Source organism: Eumetopias jubatus, unplaced genomic scaffold (genome assembly GCF_037043125.1).
Source record: "Eumetopias jubatus isolate StellerSeaLion01/CBP00866 unplaced genomic scaffold, mEumJub1_p1.0 scaffold_1, whole genome shotgun sequence".
Classification (NCBI taxonomy): Eukaryota; Metazoa; Chordata; class Mammalia; order Carnivora; family Otariidae; genus Eumetopias; species Eumetopias jubatus.
The window spans coordinates 45,352,206-45,371,797 of NW_028274807.1; the positions used below are offsets into that span (position 1 = coordinate 45,352,206).

At 34.9% G+C, this 19,592-nt stretch overlaps 1 protein-coding gene across 1 annotated transcript in view; it reads left to right on the top strand.

Annotated features, from left to right (window-relative positions):
* The first annotated feature begins 9,977 nt into the window (after positions 1 to 9,977).
* Positions 9,978 to 19,592, top strand: part of ARL6 (ARF like GTPase 6) — a 41,275-nt gene continuing 31,660 nt past the window's right edge. Inside the window, exons 1-2 of the mRNA XM_028119198.1 lie at positions 9,978 to 10,380; positions 13,043 to 13,192. Coding sequence (XP_027974999.1) covers positions 13,070 to 13,192 — 123 coding nt within the window. The 5' untranslated portion in view covers positions 9,978 to 10,380; positions 13,043 to 13,069. The remainder of the gene's footprint in view (positions 10,381 to 13,042; positions 13,193 to 19,592) is intronic.

Below are 19,592 nucleotides of genomic sequence, written 5' to 3' on the forward strand. Positions count from 1 at the left end.
ATCCAGAAGATACAGGTCATCAAAATATAACTTTAATCCTCTTTCTTCTAATAATTAGATTTGAATTTCAAATTAGTTATGGATTTATATAAATGTATAAAAAAGATGTTTACATCTTGAAAAACATGGGGGGCCCCTGGGTGGCTCAGTTGGTTAAGTGTCTGACTCTTGATCTTAGCTCAGGTCTTGATCTCAGGGTTGTGAGTTCAAACCCCATGCTGGGCTCCATGTTAGGCATGGAGCCTACTTAAAAAAAAAAAGACTTGGGTTCTTTGTTTTTAATTCGAAACAAAAATTGGTTGGTTGGCATTTGCTTTTTAAGGATTTTAGAAAGATTTGAAAGTCTACCTTTAGCTTATCAGTGTTGATTCAAAATTAATTTTAAAAATGAAACAAAAAATATGAAGAAAACTTCATTTACTAAGGGTAGCAAAGCACTATTAAAAGAATATAAACTTCATCTTTTAAAAAAAATTCTGGCAAATACAAAGTTTTGTGTATCTCTTAATGATACCAAGTCACTTCCATTGTATAATATTTTTGCACTTTACCATTGAAAGTAGTTTTTTTCTAAACAAAAAAAGAAAGGTTCTCACATGAGTTTCCATGCTGGTTAACTACAGTACCAGATCTCTACATCATTAAGAGAACTTTTGTCTCATTTAAAAGGAAAAATCTCAAAGACGAATTCCACTATCCTTAGACATACCTAATTATATACATACCTAATTTATCCAAAGGCATTACAGAAAAATTACCTGACAGATGAGGATGAAAGATAGCTCTTAAATGTAATATAAAGAAGTGGTTCCTACTTTCGATTAGAAAATGAAGTACAGATTAACAACACAGTTTCCTGGGAGTTGCAAATTAGAAAGGTATCAAACAGTGAAAAATCTTCTCTCAAGTAAAGCTCTTTTCATACCCATGTTCTCCATTATTTTTAACCTCTGGATATCTATTTTGTTACAATAAACTCACTTTTTGTTAAGATAATAAGTTATCAACTCAAATAATAAATCAGAAAAGCAGAGATATGGCTTTATAGAGTGTTCTACAAAATAATGAAAGAAGAACAGCCTACTTCAAGATTCCTATTTAGTTAGCCCAGTCTCTAGCTCATTAGCCCTCATTGAAAGGAAAACTGCCTTTATTCCAAAATGATATATTATCATAAAGAAAAATTCAAGGTATGAGAACCTTCATTTTTCATATATCCAAATTTTATATTTAGGCATTAACTTTGAAAATAGATGTCCTTGTTTTCATAACTTAAATATGAGCTTACATGCAAGCAATACTGATGTAAATATTTCCATGAGTTTTGCCACATTTATAGATCATTATCCTCAGAACAGTCTTCATTTGCCTGTGTTCTAGAAAGACCAAATATCATTTAACTTTTTGAAATCATGATAGATGGAGTGAATAGTGCTAAATCATAAAGATGAGTAAACAATGCACTTACAAGATTTTTACCTAATTTAAAATGTCCTCTTCTATTGCCTTCATAATAAATTAAATCTCTCTTCTACATTTAGTAATTTGTAGAATGAAATATATGCATTTAGTTAGAAATTGCTTGTTAAATTTTCATTTAAACACATCTTCACTCAGAAGCTTGAATATAATTCATTCTGTTAGCTCATTTCTCATGCAAAGCAGTAACTTTTGCTCTCTTTAGAATTATTTACCCAGTAATATCATTATTTAAGTTGTTATACAATTTTTCTTTGACTGTACATGCTTTACTTATTGCCACATATTTTTATCTTTGAAATAAATCTGCTTAAAATTGTGGTCTTTAGAAGCTCTATGACAAAATCCATGGTTACTCATTTGCTAACAAACATGACTGAATGAGCTATTTTTTCTATCCATGTGATTCATGTGAGCATTGTTAAATCTAACTTATTTGAATATTCATTGGTATTTTTATCTAGAGCTATTATTTCACTATCTTTAAAAGTACCTTTAAAACAGTACTGAATTTCATAGACAATATGACAATAAACAATGATTGGGGATTTTTAAAACTCCTGCATTGCTTGAAAAATAAGGTTTAATATGCATAAATGTTTATCATTGAAATTTTTAATTTGCTTTAGTGTGATGTTTCTTCCCATGTCATATGTGTTCAAGGAAAATTGTATTAATATATCTATACTATGCAAAAATCTCATCTTATTCTTACAAATATAGAGTTTTGACATAATTTTGGTTTTTTTTAGGCCTCCAAGAGAAAAAAAAAGTTAAAATGGGAGCATTTTTTTCTTTTTTGGTGGGGCATAATATTTCAGCAGTCCTAACAAATATGAATGTGTAACATTTGATTTTAAAGATTACTATATGTGCTTTATTTCTGATACATTATTAATCATTTTCTTAATCACATCCCATCTTAGATTGTGTCTTTGAAAATCTGAATAACTACAGGATATAAATGTCTATGAACATTTTTCATAAACTATACTTGGGTTTAATTTTATATTCAGTACAAACTTTGACAGCTTAATTTTGATTTTAATAGTTTCTTAACAACATTTCTTTAAAATGTTGGTTATATTATGCCTTCTATAATAACCTTATTTTTTAAAACTCAGAGGCGGAGCATTAATGCAGAACTTGGAAACAGACCAATTTCCATTAAAACTGAGGAAAAGACAAAAAGGTAATACAAAGAGGAGTTTTTTTGTCAAAACTATTAATTACCACATTAAAAAAAACTATTAGAAAAGAGTGATTAAAAATTCTGTCTTATTACTCTTTTGGTAATTTTGAAACTAAAATGCATTTTGAGGAGGGGAATCTAATATAAATAAGTCTATTAATATTTGTTAAAATATATAGTGATATATAAAATAAGAAATTTTGCCAAAATATTAAAAATAGAAATTTATTTTTTAATTTATTAATAAACCAAATGATCACAATTATTAACATTTCCATATTACTAGTTCTTTTGATTTCTAAGACCTATATATAATAAAAGAATTTGTCAAAAAAATACATTGAATTTTGGACTGTCAGAGCATTTTATACATGTCAGTGAATCACTCTCAAAGAGTTTTTTCTTCTGATATTATTAAATGTGAAAAATTTATATAAGATGCAGAAAAAAAACTGAGTTAAAAGGGTAGTCTTTTAAATCAATTTATGCTTTTATGCAATTATATATATTTTACATAGTTTCAAGTGTTTAAAAAATGTGGTATCTGCATATTAATTTTATGTTATATGTTATGATCTCAAAGTGCTTATATTCTTTCAAGGTGATTGCCTTCTCTTTTCAGTTGTTTTAAGTATTAAAAAAAAAGAGCTGCTTTATATCATATTTCCATTCAGTCTCATAATGCTTATAACTTTCCAGTTCTCAAAGAGTTGAAGCCAAATGCCAAAACACGGTGGCTAGAAGTTATTATTTTTGAAGTTACTCTCTTCTAATATGGGACAGATGTCTCATAAAGTCTGCTGGAGAAAGCAAACTCTTAGTTTCTCATGAATGGAAATACAAAAAGAAAATCCTACATTGGACTTTATTCAAAATAATGAACATATATTTTTATAGTTATTTTTCACTACTTACTGTTTATTCAATTTTTTAAATTTCACCAGATGGGATACCTCAAACAAAAATGAAAGGCCATCCCATTTTTGTATAAACTGCTTTCAGAGTCTCCAAAAATCCCTTGAGGAAGCAAAACATTCCCTTTTCCCAACTTATAACTTCTCTCAACCACTAAATGAAATAATTAGGCTACAGTTTAATATAAAGAAGAACAACAGCATGATTTCTCCAGTCAAAGCTCTGACACTATGGGAAACAGATATAACAAACAAAAGAAAAAAAAATTAAAGGAAATTCTATCTGTTTGCTGGTACAAAATTGTATAATTCCTAAATTTTAAAATTAGTATATACATATATATACTGATTTACATTAAATATATTTATCCATAAGTTCATTTGTTCCATTAACTAATGTTTATTGAACACTGTCATGTACATGTCCTGTTCTAAGCACTGAAAATACAGTGACCAAGATAAGCAAAAGTCCCTGCCTCATGGAATTGATCTTCAAGTGGTAAAGGTACACAATAAAGAAATGTTATGTTGATAATTAAAAGCAATAAAGTTACATAGCATGACTGTGGTTTTTATATTACATGGTAAAATAAATTTTCTCTGAGGATGTGACATTTAAACTGTTATCTTAAAAGCATGAAGGAACCAGTCAAGAGAAGATCAGAAGCAAGAACATTCCAGGCAGAAAGACAAATTTAATGTGTGGGAGTTTAGAGTGTTTGAGGGTAGAGAGAACCGTGTGCTTAGTACACAGTAGAACTGAAGAGAGGCAAAATGAGACAGGAGTGAAAGAACATTTATGAGGCAACAGCAATAGTTTAAGCAGAAAAATAAATGTTGGCTTTTGTTAAAGTGGAAGTAGTAAAGATAGAAGTGGGGGAATTTGGGCTATGTTTGAACCCAGGGCTTCCTAATGAATTGGGTACGAGGGGTGAAAAAGAAAGAAAAATCAAAGATAAATTCTATTATTTGGACAATGAAAGACAAAGCGGGGGTGGGGAGACGCAGGTTTGAAGGGAAAAATCAAGAGGTTTTAGCTACATAATGCCTGAGATGCCTGTTAGATATTCAAATGGAGAGAAGTGTATGTGAGAGTTCCAAGGAGCAATCAGTGATAGACATCAAGATTTGGAAGTCATCAGCATATAAATGGTGTTTAAAATTTTGAGATCACCCAGGAAAAGGCTGTAAGATAGAGAAGTAGGCTGCAATTGAGGTCTAAGGCATTTCCATGTGTAGAAGTTAGGCAGAGAATTGGAAGCCAACATAGGACACTAAGGGAGTATAAGGTAAGGTAGAGGAAAAAAGAAATCCAACTGGTCATCTGGATTAAATGCTTATAAGAAGCCAAGATGTGAATTAAGAAATTGCCACTGGATTTGACACATGAAAGTTATTGGTGACCTTGACAAGGACAGTTTCTATGAAGTAGTGTAGTCAAAGCCTGATTGAAGTGGATTAAGAAGAGATTGTAGGAAAGCTGGTGGAGTCAATATCTATAAACAATTCTTTCAAGAAGTTTTACTCTAAGAAATAGGACAGTAGCTGGAGGGAGATACGGGGTCAAGAGAGATTTTTGGTTGTGTGTGTGTGTGTGTGTGTGTGTGTGTGTGTGTGTGTGTGTGTGTGTGTCTAGAGAAAAGATGCTAGAGTATATTTATATACTAATGAGAATGATCTGGTAGAAAGGGGAAACTGATTATGATTATGCAAGAGAAAACATATAGAAAAGGCCTTGAGAGGTAGAAGGGTTAGGATACATAGTATAAGTAGTAGGGAGGTTAGTTTTTGATAGGAGGAGACATAGAACTGCAATGGGAGGGAAGGCAGAATTGCAGATAGGTTGGTGGATTTGTGGCGGAAAGGTAAAGATGTTACTATGTGAGTAGTTCTATTTACTATTGCCATAAAAGTCATTACGCAGGGTGGGAAGGGAGTATAGATTGGAGGAGAGAGGTATAAGTAGTTGGAAAGGGGAAAAGTGAACTATATATATATATATATATGTATATATGTATATATGTATATATGTGTATGTGTGTGTATATATATCACACACACACACACATACATAAACACATAGTCAGTGGGTATTTGTGTATATGTTGTACACCACGGGAAAAAGACATATTGTATGAAATATTTTAAAGCCATTCTTACTGAATATTTTTGAGACATCTTACTTGAAGGACCTGAAACAATTCTGTGCTTTCTGAGAACTCTAAAAACGGTGTTCTCTTTTCCATAATGTAGAGATTGAGGACTTTTCAATGCCATAGATACGTCTCATGTTTTGTTATTTATTTTTGTCTATTACAGAGTAAAAGGCAGAAATATTTTGTAGCTATTCTAATTCAAAGCCTATGAAAATTATTAAAATTAGTTTAATCTTGAAAAACATGTATTATATATTCAAGCTGGTAGTTTTCTCAAAATACTATTTTGGAGGGTTTTAAGCCCCCATCTGAATTTAAAAAAAAAAAAGGCAAGCAGGCTCTAATCATTTAGTAAAATAATACTTTTGTTTTGTTTTCATATGAAAAACATCAGTACCATCTGTCATTTAGGAGAAACACATGGGCAATATGGTTGTTTTGTTCATTGTGCCCTCCCTATCCTACTGGAAGGATGTGATCTTTTAATTGTGCTTGGATCTTTATTTCTGGATAGGATGTATGTAATTCAATGTGTTGAATTTATAGGTGCATATGGATTTGATGTAAAATTAGATTGTGAATAATGGAATAAGATTGCTCTCCATTTTTTTGCTGTTTTAGCATAGACAAAAATAGAAAGATGTATGTGTACATATGAATATGTATTTGATTAAACACTTAATATTTAAATGGCCATGTCAAATATTAAGTGGTAGATGTTGACAGTTGCAGTATATTCAAAATAAAAGTTATAAAAATCTTTGTAGCACAAATACTAAAAAGTTTAATTTAATACTTAGTAGTACATTTATATAAAATGCCTAGATAACATCTGTCTAGGTTGAGGCATTTAATCCCTCATAGAGCAATATTTGACTAATGAAAAACTGCAGCTGAATACATTTCTCTTTCCTGTAAGTATGAATATGGTTTTTAAAATGTATCTCTCTGTAACTTGTCATAAAGTTAATTATCATTAATTATGGATTTAGCAGTGTACCCATCTACTCTTACAAAAGGGGGAAAAGATCTGTGAGAATAAGGAAGTACAGCATGGTATTTTTTTTTTCTTTGTTATTACTGTTTCTCTTTGGTATCTATTTAGAGCTTCAATATATGCCTTCCGCTCAGGTTCCTTACACAGACTATGTTCTTTCTCTTTTCTGGTTGTATAACAAGATTGTAGAGAGATAAACACAGTAAAAGGGTGTTAAAAATTGAACTGCAATCCTACCTATTATCTACTTTGCTACAGCAGTGAAGTAGTCCAGACTTACTTAAAGGTGGTATTGTTTTCATCTTATAAAAATCTACTGTAATCTTATGATGTTCCATGTAAATTTTCATGTGCTGGCATGCTTACAAGTAATAGTGTTATAGGATGCTCAGCTCTCAATGAGGGATTGTTTGTGGTTAATTGCATTACATATGTCATCTATCTATTTGCTGAAAGAATATGGTGTTTAGCAAAACTACCTGCTGAGCAACATAATAAGATTTTTGTACAAAGTACAAATTACTAATTATTGTATTTTATTTTTCTATGAGTTCCTAAGAGGCATTACCAGGGTCTTACAGATGGAGTAAGCCTGTTTATTAAAATATCTTAGCAAATAAAAGTTACAGTTCTGGTGGTTAAATCTGTGACTTTTTTGTACTGTTGTCTTGATGAATATTTAATATAATTTATTTTTCAGTCTCTTCAATCTAGACGTTCTTTAGATACATAATTCTGGATGCAAAATCATAGCTGTAATTTTTCAAAATAATGTCATTACCTTCAAGGCATAAAATCACATAAATCACTATACACAGATACACATTTCTGTAGTGATTTCATATTGGCAAACTATTTTGTGAGCTTAAGTAAATTAAATTGTTCGTTGCAGAGGTAATACTGTACATAAATTGCAGATGACCAAAAGATATGCATAATGTCCAACTATTCAAATAGCTTTACACCATCAGCATTCATTCCAAAAATGTGCAATAAATTATGAATCAGGGATTTTCTATATTCTTTTAAAAGTTGCTGGTAAGAAAATACATAAAAAATTCCTCAATTAATCAGAACAGTGTTGTAGTCATCATATCTTAGACTTAACTTTTATAATTCTTCTACTACAGTTCCAGAAGCCAGTATGAAATTAAAACTGATTATAAAATACCTGAAACTTCCTTCTCTTATACGGATATCTTAAGTAGCCTTCAGAAAATCACTGCCATTTTTAAAGCTTCTCACCCTCATGATAAAATGAAGACAGACTAACTTATTAAATCAAGTGGAGTAATTTTTATGCTGAGCCTGTCAGTATTCAAAAGGAGTTTCAGTTGGCAAAGTACCAAAACACAGATTCAACCATATGAAATATTTACATTTTTAAACTTTTACATATTTTTAAAACTGGCATTTTCTGTTATTGAGTACACTTTGGGTTTCACTATTTAATCTCTAATGATAAGCCATCGCATCAACTACACTGATCTAAGATGATTTACTTAGCTATTTTGTCAAAGAATTATGTATATGCCTAAATTTACTGAAAAGTTGGATATCCAATCTCCCTGTCATATTTCCAGTTTTCACCAAATGTTTTCTGCTAAGCAAAAATAGAACTCAACCTAAGGGGAGAAAATACCAACTCCAAACAGGAAAAAATAAATCCGTGCACTAACGTTTTCTGAAACATAAGATTTCTGCTTAACTCTAAGAAAAAAAAGTCACATTCAGGCTATAAGGAAATTAGCTTCCATGTCTCATCAAAATGAATCACAAACGCCCAGACACAAAGAAAAGGAATCAACACCTCCCTGTAAATGCATTTACAGTCAGAAGTTAACAAGCCAGAATATTTAGGAATTGGGTCAAATCCTACCCATATACTAAAAATTTCAGGACAAACGAAGACAGGAACTTACTAACTGAACACCTACTATATGCCAAAAAATATTCTTTTTAAATCTACTCAATCCTCAAAACTACCAGATGAGATAAATAGGTATTTTTTGAAAGTGAGGCAGCTAAAGCATGGAGAAGGGTTAATTGGCCTAAGGCCACACAGTTAGGAAGAATATCACTTTTTTTTTCAAGGACATCTGTAAATATTTTGGAATATGTAACTATTGAGGTTTTGTTATTAGTTTTAACCTTTCAAGAGTTAAGTTTACTCTTAACTCTTTTTCATTCTAAAACAACCACATTTGCAAATTTGGAAACCTAACAACAAAAATAGCACCCTATAATCATCCACATAAACACCCCCATCATAATTTTATATAATTCTTCTAGTCTCTTTTTTCACCCTCCTAGTTCGCTTAATAGGTAAAATTAATAGGCCAAAGATCAGGAAGTGTGGTTAACATAACCCTAGCTAATGGGGGGGGGGGCGGGGGGGGTTGGGTGTTCCATACTCATGGCCAAAAAGTAAACTATAGACGAAAACTTAAGAGTAAGGGTTTCATCTGTGAAACCCCCCATGGTGTAGGGGGTGGGGTGGGAGGGGTGAGGCTAGGTAGGTTGAAACATCTGTAAAATTACTCCAACTGTAGCCTTGTCCTTTGGAAAGCGTGGTTATAAAAATGTGGAGAAATGAGTATATCTAAATGTTTTCAACTGGAGTTACCACTGTTGCTATAAAAACCCAGTGCAATTTTTTTTAAAAAAGGTGGTCAACGTTAAGCATTCAGACTATTCCTTTTCTGACCACCTACCGATTTGATTCTGGGGACAATAATCTAATCACAGATTATGGCTAGCGGAAATCTCTTCAAGAGATCAGACAGCTAAGAAGCCAGAGTACAGGCATACTTCTTCTGCCGAGTCACGCTTCCGACTTTTCACACCAGTTTTATCTCCACTCCCTACCTAAACAGTTTTACTTCAGGACTCCAGGGTTTGAGGCCTATAAGAGCCCGGAAAGCCTCCGTGGCAGGGGCAGCGGAGGAACTCTGGCGCATGCCTTGCCAGAGAGAGCACAGCTGTGTTCTTCGGTCGTTGCCACCACGCTGCGCGCGTGCCCAGTAAAGACGCAGAGGTTCCACGTCCCTCTGGGATCCACACGGAGCGCCCGCCCCGATGTGCTGGAATTGCTGATACTCTCCGGAGAGGCTGGGAGAGAACCAGGCGAAAAGAAGCGCACGCGCAAACGCTACGCCAACCATTTCCCACCAGGCTGTGCGCACGCCTACAACTCCCATCATGCTCCATCGGGGACAACACTGCTCCTCGCCCGAAGGAGGCCGTTCACCCCGCCAGCTGTCTTCACACCTTTAATACTCCTCGGTGTGCCTCTGGCATTCTCAGGAGCTCTTCAATCCCATAAACAAGAGCACCAAGGCTACTTCCTAAGACCTCCAAGGAGGCGTGGCTTCGGGACCGGAAGAACGTCCGGTTGCCAAGGGAACGCCACGCGCCTAGGCGCCTGCCCAGCCACTGATGCTCCGGCTGAGGCACAGGCAACCAGTTCACCCAACTTGTAGAAGCGGCTTTGCTCAGGAGCCGGGATTCCTACAATGGAGGCATAGAGACTAAGGCTGAGAGACGCCCGATATTTATTCCAGAGACGTATACGAGCGAGGGAGTGGTTCATTCCTGTTCCTCTTCAGCCTCTGGGCCCGCAGGACTAACTTCAAAGACCAGGTATCTCCGCCACCCCCCCCAATGTTTGTAGCCAGCGCCGCCGCCACCAACACCACTCCCGTCGCGTTTTAGAATTGCTCTTTACTCTTTCTTATGGTTTTTACTCCGTACCGTTGTTTCTAAAGTGTAAGAGGTGGAAAAGGAGAGGATTTATGCGGTGAGTACTAGGGGTCCCAGAAGACTCATGGTTTGGGCGAGTTTGTTCGGTTGGTTTTATCATCGCCCAGTTTTGTGTTTTTATTTGGTGTGTGGGAAATGTAATTAAAATTTCATCCTCAGAAACTGAAAGCCGAATAAAAATGTTTGAAGTACTAAAAGTGGGCTATAATTCACTCTAGGAACTTTTTTTTTTTTTTACTTTTACAAAGTACCATTCATGGTGTTTTTCTCTGCCCCACCACTATCTGCGGCTTACTACCTTCCAGGCTGTTTGCTGTGTATAATATCCTAATTCCTCAAGACTTTTCTGGCAACAAGTAATCCTTTAGAAAGCAGTTTCTCAGATAACAATCAAGAGAGTTTGATTGGCTGGTGCGCAGTAAAACAGTAAGATAAGAAACTGGAAATGTAGATCAGAGCCAGATTGTATCTTAAAATTAGTTACGCGTGAACGTTTGGACTTTATTCTGAAAGCCAGCAGTTCCCAATAGGAACTGTACATCAGAAACACTGAGTAGCTTTTTAAAATACTGATCCCCTAATCCCATCACCAGAAATACTAATTTAGTAGTTAATTCCAGTGTGCAGCCAAAGTTGAGCATCATGGCTTTAGGCATAGGGAGCTACAGAAAACTTTATCTCCCAGTGTGCACATAGGGCATGGTAAATAAATGAGTGGCTTAAATTGTTATCTTTCCTTCTTTCATACATGGAAAAAGTAAACTTACAGAAATGTATGATTAAGAAATAGAAACATGCATGTATAAGACTATAATCACATCTTTTAGAACAACTGACTTCTACATTGTATGTCCCAAAATATTTCATTAACAAGCATTAGTTTTACTAATCCATGAAAAAGGGTTGGAAAATCACAATCCAGGGTTCTTTGGAAAATGAATATTCAAGTATCTAGTTTTTGGACAGTCAATGCTTTATAGTGGATGCCCAGGGGATGATGAGGTGAGAAGTCGTCATATTTTTTTAAAATCTGTTCATTGTATGGAAAATGGAAAACAAGATATTGTCTTTTTTTAATTAACATATAATGTATTTTGCTTCAGGGGTAAGATACTGTCTTTTTATCGATATGTTTAGTACAATAAATAAGAAAGTGAGAATAGCTAATCTACTTTGAATTAAAATGGTCTGTGTGAATTGTTTCATGATATCAGAAGGCTAACTTAAAGTAGATTGTACAAATATTCCTTAAGCTGAGATTTAAAGGAATGGATTGAGTGAGATTTGAGTCTCCAACACAAGGAGAAAAGTGGCACAAATGGAGTACCAGAAATCAAACCCAATCCTTGGATAAGACAACTGTGGCTCTCTTATAGGCCCCATGCTCTGGTGGGGCACTGTGCTTGCTCCTTTCTGCACATCATTGAAATCTGGTTTTGAAATTTCTGTCAGTATGATCCCCCAAGGGGCCTAAGCAAAATCAATGATGCAGCCTCCTTTTGATGCAGTTGTCTTGGAAACCTCATCATTTAAGTTGCTGCATCTTCACATTCTTCAAGGTATGGCCTTGCCTAGGATAGTGTGGGATAAAAAGTACTTGAGGAGTTGGGGGATGACAGGCTCCTGGAACTTTAGATGGAGATGAGAATAAATCAATTAAATGAGATGAGTATTTAGAGAACTTTGAAAAAGATGGTTAGGAGAGTAATAGGAAATATTTGGGACTTAGGCAGACTGTAGTTACTCCTATAGCAGTCCCTGCAGCAGTTGAGGGCTGGCAACAGGGATATCTCTCTTCTCCCATGATAACGTTTTAGGGAGTTGATGGACCCAAGGGGAGTACCTTTGGGAAGTTTCATTTGGAAAGTTCATAGCAGGTTATGTGCAAGCAATATGTGTAGCAATATATTATATACTAAAGTAAATATATCTGTTAGTATTCTTTGTTCCTCTTGATAGAAAATGCAACCTAAACTGGATATAATCAAGCAAACAGACAAAAACAGTGAATTTAATAGTTATTACTTCAGATTATTGGATAATACAACAATGGGGCTGGCTTCAGAAAAAGATTTAGCCAGTGGCTCAAATAGTGTAGCCAAAAATCTCAGTTTTTCTCATTTCTGACCTGCCTTCTACTTTCTGAGCTTCAGCATTAGACTACGTGAACTCCTTTGTCCATACATTGTTCCAGATTTCTAGAAAGGCTGCAGATATTTTCAAGATCACAAGTGGCAGACTCTACACAATACTGAGTTTAACCACATTTTCTTCTTAAATATTATAATTTACCAGAAGAAATATACAGCTATTTCAAGGGCATTGTTCTTTGTGTTGCGTAGGGTTATAAGCTGCCAATCTGCCTTTCAGATAAGGCTCCTCTGTGCTAATCAGCTTACACTTTGTTTCTTAAATACAAAGCTACATTGACATGGTTTTTATGATTGTGTCTTTATTAATTTTTTTGATGCACATGCTTATATTTTCCATACCTAAGTTGCCTGTAATGAATGATATATCTTTTTTACTTTCTAACTTGCAGCTGGTTTGTAAATATTTGAATCACATTATGGGATTGCTAGACAGACTTTCAGGCTTGCTTGGCCTAAAGAAGAAGGAGGTTCATGTTTTGTGCCTTGGTCTGGATAATAGTGGCAAAACAACAATCATTAACAAACTTAAACCTTCAAATGTAAGTATCTTTGTTAGATGCTTTATGTATTTTCTACTAGAGGAAGTTAACATGCAAAATTATTTTGTTTGCCATCATTTCTTCATATAATCATGTTATGAAATCCTTTTAACTTTGTAGTATCTTAAAGTAATAAATGTCAGTCAGGCATAATTTGTAGTGTATTTTATGTAGATATATAGGTGAGTCTTGATTATTTAAGCAGGAATATTTTCCAACTGTCTTTTTTTCTTAAAAGATCCTCATAAATTTGCCAAGTTTACTTTTAGGTATCATTGCCTTCTTTTTGGCTCCCTCGTTACAAGAGAAACAAAGGGAATGGTGAATCATTTTTATGGGTTCAATGGATAATTAAGACAGTTTCCCAGGAGTGTGGTATGCATATCAGTAGTAGTAAGCAGAATGACTTTAAGTCATTTAAGTAATAGTATATGAACATATAATTTTAATAACTGGAAAATATAAAGCTAGCACATTTAACACATGGTACATAAAAGTTAGGTTTTGCAACATATGAAGAAAATCCACATAACAGTGGACTAAATAAGATAGGAGCTTCTTTTTCTGTCATCTAAATAAGTCCAGAGGAGGTATTCCAGGGCTGGTGGTGCAGCTATGTGGTCAGTCATGAGACATCCAGGCATCTTCCATCTTCCTGTTCTGCTATTCTGAGTGCCTGGTTTTCATCTTCAAGATCTCCACATGGTCACCTTGGTTAACTGTATTCTAAGTCACAGAGAGGAGAAAAGAACAAGGCAAAAGAATAGGCCCTCTTGCTAAATAAGCTCTCTTTATAAAGAACTTACCCAGAAGCATCAAATAACGATTCCTTTCTTATATCTCATTGGCTACCCCTATCTGTAAATGAAGCTGGATTTTTTTTTTTTTTTTTTGGTAGGGCATACTGCTGCTACCAAAAATAATAGGAGTCCTGTAAGTATGGAAGAAGAGGAAAATGGATATTGGATAGACAACTAACGTTTACAGTTGTAAATACACTTATTTAGGTAAAAGCCATTAGTGAATTAATGAAAACTGTAGAGTGAAAGAATAATACAGATATATGCCCTGCATAAAGATAGGGCAAAAACTAAGAAGCTGTTACTCTTAATGACTAAATGGCTAGAGAATGGGAAATATTGCTCCTAAATATGGTAGTTGCCTCCAATGTTTCAGGTTGGGCTGAATAAGCAGACTTACTACTCTGTTTTCTTTTGTAGCAGCTTCAGTTTTACTTCTGTTTAGTTTGAGATTACTTTGGAATACAAAAAAAAAACAACAAAACACATTATTTCTTTTTTTCTGGTCATTATTCCGTTCTACATAGATGAGTTTACCACATAAGAACAACTAACTGCTGGTGTATTTTCAGGTGGGAGTTAGTGTGAGGCGGCCAGGATAAAAAACTGAAGATGGATTTGGAAGGCAGTTTAGGTGTTTTAAGGAGTTTCCGAGCTGAGGTATACATTCTGAAGTCAGGCAAAGATAAAAAATATCAGCTTTATTTAATTTTGGAGGGCAAGGTTAGGTCTGTTCAGAGGAGTTGCTAACACTCTATTGTATTGAGATTGGCCTCCCAAAATTTCGGGGTTTCCTCCTCCGGGAAAGTTCCTACTCTTCTAGGTTCATTGCATGGCTAAGATCAGATGAGAGTGCATTCTTGTGATAGGCATGTGGCACTCAAATGAGAGAGAGAGTAGAGAGAGGCAGAACCAAGAATGCTCAGTTCTGTTTCACAAACTGAGCAGTCAAAGGAGTAATTCTTTAGCCATAGAGAGGAATAAATTGGAGAAGGTGAGAGAGAGAAATATGGAGTATCATTTAATGAAGATTTCTCTATATGTGAAGATAGAGAAAAAAGGTTAAAAAAAGCCCACATACATTAGAGTCTATCTCCTGACCTAGGTGATTACAAGAAGTTTCCTTATCAGTCCTTAAGAGGGAGATAAAGCATCCTACCCAGTTGGATGGGGTCCAGAATTGATCTTAGAGAATAGTGAGTATATGTTAAAAGTAGAACCATACCTAATTGTGCCTTGGCCCATAATGAGTACTGTGGATCAGCTATCAGCAGATAGGCTGGGCTAATGCTTAAGAAACTCAGTGACTGGTGACCTACACTTCTGTAGGTAAAGCTATCAGCAGTAAGGAAGATTATAAGGAAGTTTTTTTAGGTAAGGGCCTATTCTGTCAGAGGTGTTTACATTTTTCTCCACCTCAGGGAATTGCCTCAAATGTAAAAATTTTCTTTTTTTGTAAAACTAGTCTTGGGACACCTAGGTGGCTGTGGGTTAAGTGTCTTGATGCTTGATTTCAGCTCAGATCATGATTTCAGGGTCATGGGATTGAGCCCAGTGTCAGGCTCTGAGCTCAGCATGGAGTCTGCTCCAGATTCTCTCCCTCTCCCTCTGCCCCTCCTCTCTCTCTTTTTCTCCCTCTCTCAAATAAGTAAATAAAATCTTAAAAAAAGCTAGTCTCAAATAAGTACAAAATAACTGAAACCAGAGCCACTATTAATAGCCACAAAATGGGGGCGCCTTGGTGGCTCAGTCAGTTAAGCATCCAACTCTTGATTTCAGCTCAGGTCATGATCTCAGGGTCCTGAAATTGAGCTCCAAGTCAGGCTCCGTGCTGAGTGTGGAGCCTGCTTGGGATTCCCTCTCTCCCTCTCCCTCTGCCCCTCCCTTACCTCTCCTCTTAAAAAATATATATATAGCCACAAAATGGACCAGTCCACCAATGTCTGCTGTACTCAAATTGGCAAAAATAAGATTCAAAAAACAAAAAAGAATTTACAGTCTCCGTCCATCATTCCCAACAGTATAGTGATCTTCCAAGACATGGTTATTACCATAGGAATAATCTTTGATATGAATGGGAACAGTTTTCTTCCTTGAACAAGGATGTATTTTTATTTTTTAACCCACTTAGGGATTTTTTTTTCATAATTTGTTCTGTCAGTTCTAGGGATTTGGGGCAGAAAGAGGAGACATGTGCTCCATCTGTGATCTTAAAATACCCTATAACCCCCATTTCAGACTGGTCTTGTGACATATTAACCCTGTTTAATACCACATTAGTCAGGGAAAGCCCCCAGGAAAACCTGGGTACACAGCCAATAACTAAGGTTTTTTAATTAACCTTCCAGTGCTTTCCAACATCTCTGTCTCTGTTATCTCTGGTGAATTATGGAACTAGCCTAGACTTGCTATAGGGCTATTTTAAGGGGATCACCTACCTCCTGACACCACTTCCTGAGATTTAATCTTTAGGCAACTATCCTGTCTCCACAGAACAATTGATCTCTAGATCCTGAGAACACAGTAAGTTGCTTTGCTTTTTTTTTTTTTTTTTTTTAATTTGGTGCTTATAGCCAAAAGACCACTTGAAATAGAATTTCTTAAAGACCTCAAAACCTCTGTCACACAGGTATAGATAAAACACTTGTTTCCTACATGTATCTGAACCAAAGAAATCTTTTGTGAGCTTACATCCACTATTAGAAACATTATTTTTAATGAATTAAGTGAATTATAGAAATCTACAATGCAAAAAATTTGCAAATCTCATTTTATAGTTATGTCTCTTATTTTTTGTGGATAAAATCAGTTTCTAGATAACTAGATACTTCTGGACACAAACTGGCTTTAAGCTATCCTAATGCTTATGTATTGTCAATGTATTGAGGATGCTGGTGTTTTTTTAAACTGATGCATAATGGTGGGGAGGCATTTTAACCTGATCACTCAAGAATCTGGTCTTAAGTGTATTTTCTTAGAGATGCACCCTATAAGTACCTTTTTTTCCCCAATTTCCATTACCCCCCCTTTGCCAACGGAAATCCTATCATACTACCACATCATCCAGATTATGTTATTTAAAACAATCTGAAATTATCTTGGCATATTTAATTGGTAGCTTATTTATTAAATTTTTCCTCATTATAAATTTAAATTCCTTAAGAGCATAGATCTGATATTGTTCAACCCTAAATCCTAAATACTTATAATATTGCCTGGTATATAAGTGTATTTTGGGATGGACTGATGGGGACTTTTTTAATTTTCATTTTTGGGCAGGGAATGATGATTGATGGCACCAAGGATTTAATTTTTAGCAGACTTAATGAAACTAACCAAATAGGATCTTCTCTTAGAAATCCTGTTCTATTCTTGTTGATGTTAGTCTATCCTTGGGTTATCTCAGATAGGCTATTCCACTTAGGTAATAATTCCTACACTCTTTGCTTGGTGTGTACCATTCCCTAACCAATTCAGAGAATGACCAAATGTATTTGTTCCTAGATAGAGCAGAGAAGATTAATGTTGGAGATAATCTTTGGAATTCTTTAGAGGAAAATGAATCCCACTTGAAGTGGAAGCACGAGCTCACATATCTTGTTTTATCCTGATTAATTTGTGGAGTTTCTTCTTTCTAATTAGGTTCCATTAGAACTTTAGAAGTAACAGGAAGAGGGGTGCCTGGGTGGCTCAGTCGGTTAAGTGTCTGCCTCTTAATTTCGGCTCAGTCATGATCTTGGGGTTGTGAGATCAAGCCCAGTGCTTGCACTGGGCTTGGAGTTTGCTTGAGATTCTCTCTCCCTCTCCCTCTGCCCCTCCTCCCACTCCTATGTACTCTCTCTCTCTCCCTCCTTAAAAGAAAAAGAAGTGATGGGAAGAAAAGAAAGTTGATTAATTTTATCCTTAAGTAAAACAGCAAGATATAAAAGAGAAGCTTCGGAAACAAAAAGAGTTTGTGAAGAAGCTGGGTGATTGCAGAGAGGCTAGGCAAATGTTCTAATTACAGTTCAGTGAAGACAGGCCTACTATTTTGAGGTATATTTTCTGAGATTTCTTTAAACATTTAATTTCCTCACTTTTTTATTACTGGTATTTTTTCCTAATAGTAATAGCTGATGATTTTATCATGATTGTGATCAAAATAAGAAATCAAAACCATGGAATATTTTGGGACAACAAAAGTTAGGAAACTCTTTATTCCAAAGTTTGTTGTGCAATGAAGAAACCCTAAGGACTGAGGCAGGAATCTGAATGGCAGGAAATAAATTCTAACATAAACAGAAAGATATTTTTGGAAGAATATAGGCAGCTTAATAGGATGGAAAGAAAAGCTGAATAAACAAACTTTAGAAAGGCAAAACCAGGCATCTCTAAGGAGGCCTTTTCACTACTACATTACTACTATGGTGACTAAGCTCCAGTGACTTTTCAGCTTCTGTCTTTTCATTTGAATTTTAAATTTCCAGAAGTGGACTACCAAATTGAACATAATGGTATGGGGCAACAATTTACCTTCTACCCCTGTTTTCACACAAAAGCAACATGATGAACTAAAGGTTTTTTGTTTTTGTTTTTGTTTTTTTAAGTTACACTGTGGCTGTATGGAGATAATTGGAAAGAGACTGAAATCAATGAAAGTATAGTACCTCTGAAACAAATAATACATTATATGTCAAAAAAAAAAAAGATAGCAGAAAGGGAAAAATGAAGGAGGGGAAATCGGAGGGGGAGACGAACCATGAGAGACTGGACTCTGAGAAACAAACTGAGGGTTCTAGAGGGGAGGGGGGTGGGGGGATGGGTTAGCTTGGTGATGGGTATTGAAGAGGGTGCTATGGAGCACTGGGTGTTATGTGCAAACAATGACTCATGGAACACTACATCAAAAACTAACGACGTAATGTATGGTGATTAACATAACATAATAAAATTTAAAAAAAAAAAAAGAAAAAGATAAGAGAGACCGGAATCGTGGTCAGTTAAGTGGCTGTTATAAGAGAAGAATGGAAATCAATAAAAAATTTATTACAAAGAGACCAAATCACATTCTCAATACTAATAGGTGCAAAACCAAAGCAAATGACAGCACTGAGATATTTCTTCTGTGTATTGATGCTAAAACAGAAATGCCAGAGTGAATACTTGAATTTTATATAAGTGTTTAAAATTCATAAAATTTAAAACATTTAACACTAAAAAAAAAAAAAGTATACTTATGATATTTGTTGAGTAGTTGCTGAGTATTTCCTATGGACCAGGCACTGTGTTGAGTATTTTGCATTCATTAACTCATTTAATTCTCATGATAACTTTACAAGTTAAAGATAATAATAGATTTCACATTTGAGAAAACTAAGGTTTGGAGAAGTTGAGTAACTAGTCTAAGATAGCACATTAACAGTTAGGAGTAATTAGAAGGCTTTTGCACTACATCAAAGCAAGAAATGATAAGGGCCTGAACTAAGTTAGTGAGATAGGACCAGTTTGAGAATGGTTATATAAAAAATGTAAGAAAACGAGGAGTCAGGAATAACTCAGGTTATCAGAAAGTAGATGGTGTTTTTTATTCAAACGGAAGAATGGTTTTGATGGTGAAAGTG